General features: G+C 49.3%; 1 protein-coding gene across 1 annotated transcript; it reads right to left on the reverse strand.

The window, feature by feature from the left end:
• Nucleotides 1–817: 817 nt before the first annotated feature.
• On the reverse strand, nucleotides 818–6,171 carry LOC128852506 (dual specificity protein kinase CLK1-like). The gene is made up of 10 exons (XM_054069946.1): nucleotides 5,999–6,171; nucleotides 4,738–4,828; nucleotides 4,217–4,283; nucleotides 3,572–3,688; nucleotides 3,282–3,448; nucleotides 3,111–3,205; nucleotides 2,891–3,020; nucleotides 2,672–2,754; nucleotides 1,899–2,078; nucleotides 818–1,034 (listed from the first exon to the last, which is right to left on the reverse strand). The coding sequence occupies exons 1-10, from the start codon at nucleotides 6,143–6,145 to the stop codon at nucleotides 840–842; spliced, it is 1,272 nt and encodes a 423-aa protein (XP_053925921.1). The 5' UTR covers nucleotides 6,146–6,171; the 3' UTR covers nucleotides 818–839.
• Nucleotides 6,172–8,294: the final 2,123 nt, after the last annotated feature.

The raw sequence follows: 8,294 nt of genomic DNA on the forward strand, positions 1-8,294 counted from the left end.
AAGTTGGGCTTGAGCCAACAGTGCACTGGCAGCCAAGAGGGCCGTGCCGGCCCATCGAGGGAGGGGATTGACCCGCTCTGCTCCACACTGGTGCCGCCCCACCTTGAGTGCTGTGTGCAGGTTTGGATGTCACAGAGAAGAAGAATATTGAGCTCCAGGAGAGTGTCCAGAGGAGGGCGACGAGGTTGGTGAAGGGTTTAGAGGGATTTACTGCTTCCTTGCAGGGGAAGGAAGAGGAGTAGGGCCTGATCTCTTGTCTCTGGGGACCAGTGATAAGACTCAAAGGAATGGGAGGAAGATCTTCCAGGGGAGGTTAACATTGAATATCATGAAGAGGTTCTGCATGCAGAGGGTGGTGGAACACCGGAGCAGCTCCCCAGGGAAGCAGTCCTGGTGCCAAGCGTCACAATGTTCAAGAAGTATTTGGACAACCTCCTCAGACACGTGGTGTGACCGTTGGGGTTGTCCTATGCAAGGACGGGAGCTGGACACGACGATCCCTCTGGCTGCCTTCCAGCTCAGGACATTCTATGATTCTATGATAAATACGCGCTGTGAAACAAAGAAAATAAATGCAGTCTCTTTAATACTACAGAGATCTGGCTCTTAGGAGGACTATAGAGTAGAGGGTGCTCTCATCCACACGATAAAAGTGTCCGGAGATTTTGGTATACAGAGGAAACAAAACCGGGCTCGTCAGTGTCTTTTTCTTAAGTTTTATTCCAATTCAGCATAAATAAATGCATAAATAAATACATAAATAAATAAATACAGGACATTAAGAAACAAACAAACAAACTAACAAACAAAACCCCAGCACATATCATAGTTTCTGTTTCTCAATAGGCCCATGGAGATGTTTGTCTGCCTGTAGGTGTAGGAGTCTGTGCCCTTTCCTCCTGCTTCAATGGGAGGAAGAAAGGATGTTTCAGTGCTTCCTCCAGCGTAATGCGCTTGGCTGGGTCGTACTCCAGCATCTTGTCTATCAGGTCAAATAGGTTTTCATGATCACAATCGCGGCAGGCCATGAATTCCTTCAGGAAGAAAAGAACAAAGCACAGTCTTCCAATCCTAGAATGGCATGAGGTTTAACAAGGCCAAATGCCGGGTCCTGCACTTGGGGCATAACAACCCTATTCAGTGCTACAGACTAGGAGCAGTCTGGCTAGAAAGCTGCCTAGAGGAGAAGGACCTAGGGGTGTTGGTTGATAGCCGACTGAACATGAGCCAGCAGTGTGCCCAAGGGGCCAAGAAGGCCAATGGCATCTTGGCTTGTATCAGAAACGGTGTGACCAGCAGGTCCAGGGAGGTTGATCTCCCTCTGTACTCGGCTCTGGTGAGACCGCACCTTGAGTACTGTGTTCAGTTCTGGGCCCATCACCACGAGAAGGATGTTGAGGCTCTGGAGCGTGTCCAGAGAAGAGCAACGAAGCTGGTGAGGGGGCTGGAGAACAAATCTTATGAGGAGCAGCTGAGAGAGCTGGGGCTGTTTAGCCTGGAGAAGAGGAGGCTGAGGGGAGACCTTATTGCTCTCTACAACTACCTGAAAGGAGGTTGTGGAGAGGAGGGAGCCGGCCTTTCCTCCCAAGTGACAGGGGACAGGACAAGGGGGAATGGCCTCAAGCTGCGCCAGGGGAGGTTCAGGCTGGACCTCAGGAAAAAAATTTTCACAGAAAGGGTCATTGGGCCCTGGAATAGGCTGCCCAGGGAGGTGGTTGAGTCACCTTCCCTGGAGGTGTTTAAGGGACGGGTGGACGACGTGCTTAGGGGTATGGTTTAGGGAGTGTTAGGAATGGTTGGACTTGATGATGACCCAGTGTGTCCCTTCCAACCTAGTCATTCTATGAATTGCACTTGGAGCTCCTCTGCCCAGAAGCATCTTCCCCCTGCAATCTTACCTTCAGGGGTTTACAGCACCTTGAGACATATCGCCCAGCAGCACTGTGTTTGTCCCAGGCCAGACGGCCATTGCAGAAATAATTCTTTTTCCTTGAAGAAACAACTCTCTCTATCATATGCTCAGGCAAGGGCCCCAGTAATTGCTCCATCATCGCCAGGTGCACTTTGTCATCATTGGTCTGGAGGGAAATCAAGAGAGATATTTCCATTCCTTGTTCGGAGGAAGTTATCAAGAAGCACCCACCAGCCTGACTCCATTTTTGACTCTACCCTGCAACCAATAACCTGAACTTGGTCAAGGAAAAAGGAGAGGCTCGAGTTCGGTTTCCTGAAAGAGGTTACAAGCTGCTGGAGTTTCTTCTCCTTCCCCTTGACCTTGCCTTGGTTGGTTTTTTCCCCTTCTTCTTCAAGTCCTGTTTCAGCAATACTGTCAAGAGGACAGGATTCAGGCCTTTGAGTAGCATTTGCTGATGGTGATAGATGAAGCCACATCTGGTATCAGGGTGCCTTGTAAATTCCAAACTTCAACAGGGCGACCCTTCACTTCAAGCCCCTGCCAAAATGTCTACTGAAAGCAACTTGTCAAAATCTGTGGCTGAGAAAGTTCCTTGGTGCCTACATCTTCCGTTCTCTTCAACTTGGCACGACAGAGAAATGCAGCTTACTCTCTTGTGCAGACCATTCCCCTCAGTCCCCAGCTTCCCGTAGCCTATGTTCATCAAGTCGGGGAGACTATACATGCTGCACCCTTTTGAGGTTCAGAGTTGCCTACCTCAAATACTAAGAGTCCAAGGTAGTATTCTAGGAGAGTGCATCCGATGCTCCACACGTCGCATGGATGTGACCATCCGAGCTCTGTGAAAAGATGCAGGTTGTTCATGTTTAGAGCAGACTGCAAACAGTTCAACACCAAATACTTGTCTAGCTCCATTCCATAGCACACAAAAACTCACACGTGAAAGATCAGCCAAACAAGCAGCCTTCTACTGACCTAGGACCACCTCAGGAGCTCTGTAAGGTCTGGTAGTCACCAAAGTGCTATGAAGCTCATGATCGTAAGTGGCGCATCCGAAGTCCACGATTTTGATGTCTGGTTTTCTCAGTGTGACTTCATTTTGATCCTGAAATGAAAGGTGATGGGATGCAAGTGTCCAGATATACGCAGAGGATGGCTGAGGAGGAGGAAGGTGGGGAAGAGGACGGCAACTTACCAGTTTGGGGTTGTATTCTTCTACGTAGTCAGACTCGACAAACACAATATTGTCTGGCTTCAGATCTGTATGTGTCAGTTCGTTCATATGCAAAACTGCAAGAGAACTCATCCACTTAGCAGGTTGCACAAAGAAATTTTAACAGAGAAAGCAAAGAAGGAAGACACTTACAGTTGACAGAGGTGCAGATCTGATAGGCCATGTGTCTAATGTCATGCAGGCTAAATGGCAGGAAGTCGTTGTCTCTCATAACGTCATAGGTGCTGAGCCCCAGGAGTTCAAAAACAATGCAGATGTGCCCATGATACTCAAAGCATTCTAACATGCGCACACAGTGACTGCAAAAGCAGGAAAACACATGCATTGCAACAGCAGGCTCAAACATGCGCTGCGTGTTACAGAAAGTGGCACTGAAGAAGTCTTCAAGCCAAAACACAGCACAGTTGGCTTTGTGTGCTTACTAGGCATTGCTGGGGTCTGATGCTTTTAAATCTTCCAGCACTTGTATTTCATCATGAGCGGCGTTGAAGGACCAATTTAAACTCCTTGCTATTTTCACAGCTACGTGCATGCCTTCCCTAAAAAGAAAGGTTTTGACGTAGAATAGAACATTTGAGTAGTTTGAAGGCAGAACGGTGGTTGATTATCACCCCATCTGCCTTGTTCCTAAGACTGGAAACCCTCTGGGAAAAGGTCACACTAACTTCATATAACCCAGAGTCATCTATGCACAAACACAACTAAAACTTCATCTTTACATTTTGATAACACAGGCCCCAGGACTGCCCAGTGTGGGCAGTGCAGCTGCACCCCACGCTCTCCAGGCCACCTCTCCCCATCAGCCCTGACCTCTACCAGGATGGGCTGCGCCTGTAGAAGATGCACCCTGCGCCTGAGCCACCAGCCCTGCACAACCCTAGGGGCTGCTTTTAGCACCATGAGCCAACGTACGCTTTAGTTTGGCAGCTGCGGCCGCCTTAGTGACATACAGAGAGCGGCACACGAGGCAGCACAGAGAAAGCCTGATAGGACCAGAAAGCACTTCCCGAACCCCACACTGAGAGCCTCAGTAAGAAAAACGACAGATGCGGAATTAAAGAACTTACGCTTTGCGATCAATGCATTTCACCACTCTTCCATAACCACCTTGACCCAACACACCAACAACCTCGTCTATAAAGAAAAGAACTCTTAGTCACCAAAGTGGTGAAGTTACTCAGCTATTAAATAGCCTAGCAAATAATCAACAATAAAGAGAGATAAAACAAACAGAGGGACTAATACCATCACTGAAGATTGTTCTAGGTTGTGCTCTAAACTATAAATATCTGGTCTGAGAGATATCGCTGGACAACTGTCTTCCAAGTACATTTACAGAGATCCCATTCCAGTAGGTTCATTAACTTCATGCAATACTTTTTTTTGGGGGGGAGGGATGAGGGGTAAGGGAAAAAGCCCCAAGATATGCTCTTAGTAGTATTTATAATAGATTATGAAAAATGGAACCATCCCAACCCCAACCAAAAAGTCAAGAGAGAATGAAAAGACTTCAGAACGCCCCCGCGTCTTACGCTAAAAGACCTTATTCTGTCCGAAAAGCTAAAAACCGTTGAAAAATATACTATACATCTTCCATGGAGCACGTCTCCTCTCCGACATATCAGGTGACCCGCCTCATCGTCCTTCACACGCCTCGCTGTGCTCCTTCGGTGACTCGCCTGGAATGGCACCAAGATTGTCCAGCCAATCAACAAATCCGAGTGAATTCCGCTCAGAATATAAAATGCATTTAGCAGGGAGGCACTTGGGCACTCAGATACACGCCAGGCCACAAGCAGTTGGCAGGAACACTTTCCAATTCAGTCCCCGGCGACTCATAGGGCGCATCATTTATGTTACAGGGCAAAAAGGTGGCAAGGAAGAGATTTTTCAGATAGATACTCGCAGTGGCAAGGCAACAGAAAACCACAAGACCATTGTTTTCCTTTTACAAGATTGGCTCCATGAATTTTGCATCAGGATTTCAGTGCCCGTACTCTTGTTTAAAGCAAAAGCATTTAACAGTTCTCTTCTATACATCAAAGACGTCTTTTAGATGTATCTTACAGAGGCAGAGGACAGAATGTTCTTCTATATTTCTATATAAAATCGCCTTGTGGCCACATTAAAATACTCCTCTAAAGTACCTACGTTTAAATCAGTAGACTGAATATTTGATAAAAATTGTTTGGTACATCGCGCACACAGCTTACACATTTACTTTAGGCCGTCGCAGCTGAAGATCTTACACTATAAATCCTATCGGCAGCTTTGTAAAGAGTTAAATGGATAATAAAGATCAGAGCAACTGCCCCACTAGCGGGCAGATGTCATACATATCTGACTCTATAGATTTTTCAGCGATACTTAGAACATCTTACTAAAGACGTTTTTTCAAAAGTAAAAATCGGACACGACCTCCATACTATTGCTGCAGTACTGAGTCAAAAGCAAGTTTAAAACCCTGGGCTTGCATTTTGGAGTAGCGTCAAAATAAATGCCTGTCCTCAGAGAAATTCTGAAGGCAAGAAAGAGATGCCTGTATTTCAAGCACTCCAGTGGATGGTTCTTGTTCACCAATTGGTCAAATATATCCCAGGAACAAAGACTGTCCCGTGTGCTGTCACAAGCATGCTTGCAAACTATACATTTTCACTCAAACCCAAGCAAAGAGAATAAGCCACTAATACCAGCTGAAGGAATCAACTACTGATGTTGTCGACAGAACTCCCTATCCCCCCTCCACTCAATGACTGCTGCCCAGATAAGGATTAATCTTCCTAATATAAAAAGTCTTCCACTGAATTGGGTCACGTCTCCTGCAAATATTCGTGCAGACTGGACTGTACCTGCCATTCCCTTTTGCCACTACTTGTCCCGCTATGACCTGACACGTGGCTACTGTCCTCGTTTCTGTGTTCTCCAGCCAAGGGTCGTTCACAGTTGCCTTCATTTAGAGATCTGATTGCTGAACAGGTACTGTTGAAAGAAATCATAAAATCTTGAAATGCTAGAACTGCAAAAGGGCTCTAAAGTTGAAAGGTTTTTACCAGGATCTAAAGTCGGATCGCAGATGGGTCATCTATCAGTGAGCTAGGGAGACACCTGATGAATTCTACTGTCTTTTTGGCAAAACCAACTATGAATTGGTGCTGTAAGGTGAACTGAAGATCGGAAACATCCTCGTAAATGAGCTGAGCCAAGTGAGGGTGTAATAATTGAGAAAAGCAAGGACTGACGACTGAATTTTAATATCTGAGCAGGAAGATCCAGAGAGAAAGCAACAAAACTTTCATCAGTGAAGGACTGTGACATTGCCACTCTAGGTTGCCGAAAGTCTTTAGGGCTTTGGGTGAATGTGCAGTAAACACCAAGAGCGTAGAATTAATTCCCAGAAAATGTATCGATATGCATGACCTTTCTGGGAATTCTAGGAATATTTGTCCATCTGTAGTGTATAGATTGATGGGGTCTCCGTTGGGGCTTTACGCCCGTGTTTGGAGGGTCCATCCCACCCAGGTGTCCAGAATCTGCGCAAATTCAGAATAAACAGTGTGTCTCGGTGACGTAGAGATCGGCTCGTTGCACACCGGGTAAAGGACCCACATTTCGGATAGCAGGACTACAGCCAAAGGGTCAAACGAAGGTCATTATTACAGTAACGCTAGCGCCCCTATCCAGATGCTTTTCAGTTTACGCTGTAGGACGTCCCTCTCAACATATCTCCAACTGAAACACAGCCAGATGAGGCAAACACAGCCTGAAAACACATGCTGGCCAACAGCAGAAGTGAAAAACTTATTGACCTGTCACGTTTGGAAGGGTCCCGTTTGCAGCGCTTGCTCTCCGGGGCACCGCTCGTGGATCTCCTCTCTCTCTTCTGAGCCCCGCCGCATCTCCCGAGATCGGGGCTTGCTCTTTGAGCCATGGCGGGGTAATGAGATCGCTCCGAATCTGAAACCGAGGGAGTTTGCTCTTGGAATCGCAGACCAGCGACAAGCAATTCGGTCCCAAAGCCATGCCCCGTCACACGAATGCCCGGAGGGAGTCCGCCCTCCCCCTCGAGCGTCGCTTTTTCTCTAGGAGCATCCTGGATGGCGCCCGGTTTGCCGCGCTGCACAGCTTGGCCATCCCTGCACGACTGGGCAGCGTCCCCAGACTCTTCCCAGGTTCCCTGTCCCCGCTCGCACTGCCTGTGCCCTTCGCTCTCCCTCTTCGCTGTGAGCCGCAGGTCTCGGCTCAGCCACGCCGGTCTCTTCGGGGTTTCTCCCCTCCGGGCACGGAGCGCTCTCGCTCCCTATGGAAAGCACCCTCAAGAGTTTGGCAGCTCCGCTCGGCTCCCCCGTCCCCGAGGGCTGTTTCCCACGGGGTCCTACCGACTGCCTCCTGGAAGCGATGGAAGTTTGCTCTCCTAAACCGTGGGGCCCACACTCCGCTCCTCGCCCGTCTCCTCGCTCCGCTCCGCGCCGCGGCCGCGACCGCTCTGTGCGGGGGCGCGACCTGCACGGCCTTGCCGGGACCCCCCACGGTGACGTCACAGAGCGGGGCGAGGGACGGACGCCTGAGCTGCGGCGGGAACCCTTCGGTGCCCTCGCGACGGAGCGCGGGGCTCGGGCTGCGCCGCACGGACGGGCTGAGGCCCGGGCGGCTCCGACCCCGCGCCGGGTTAAAGCGCCGGGCACCGGCGGGACCCGGAGGGCTCTGCCCATCGCGGCCGCTCGGAACGGCTCCGGCTTCGCCGGCGCCTCGGTCTGGGGCCCCGCGGTGCCTTTCCCCGGGCACTGTTCAGCTGTCTCTGCACGCTCTGGCAGAGTCGCTTCTGAGAGTTCGACAGCACGTGTTCTCAACACCAAACCGCGTCTCTCTCTCGTTTGTTCCACATCACCTCGGCCTCAGTGTGTTTGATTGTTTTGGGTGTATCGGGATACTCTGTAACAACTCCCAAGCAACGTTACAGCACCTGACAATCCCACATTAAATGAGCAAAGCTATGATCCAGCTCAAGGAACCCTTCCCAATAGCACTTTAAACGCCATAATCCAGCAGTCAGTCTGACCGCTCTCTAAAGAATGTGTCCAGGCGCTCTGTGGCTACAGAGCAAAAGGGTTGGCATGAATTGTAATAGCTTTACTGCAAACATCATTA

This window comes from Cuculus canorus, chromosome 6 (assembly GCF_017976375.1).
Source record: "Cuculus canorus isolate bCucCan1 chromosome 6, bCucCan1.pri, whole genome shotgun sequence".
Taxonomy (NCBI): domain Eukaryota; kingdom Metazoa; phylum Chordata; class Aves; order Cuculiformes; family Cuculidae; genus Cuculus; species Cuculus canorus.

Bases quoted from the DNA above. Each gene is read 5' to 3' on its own strand.
- LOC128852506 (XM_054069946.1), bottom strand. From the start codon at position 6,145: ATGATTTCTTTCAACAGTACCTGTTCAGCAATCAGATCTCTAAATGAA. The intron at 3,689-4,216 runs GTAAGTTCTTTA...CTTTCTTTTTAG, and splicing joins AAATGCATTGATCGCAAAGC to GGAAGGCATGCACGTAGCTG. The intron at 3,206-3,281 runs GTAAGTGTCTTC...GTTCTCTTGCAG, and splicing joins GATCTGCACCTCTGTCAACT to TTTTGCATATGAACGAACTG.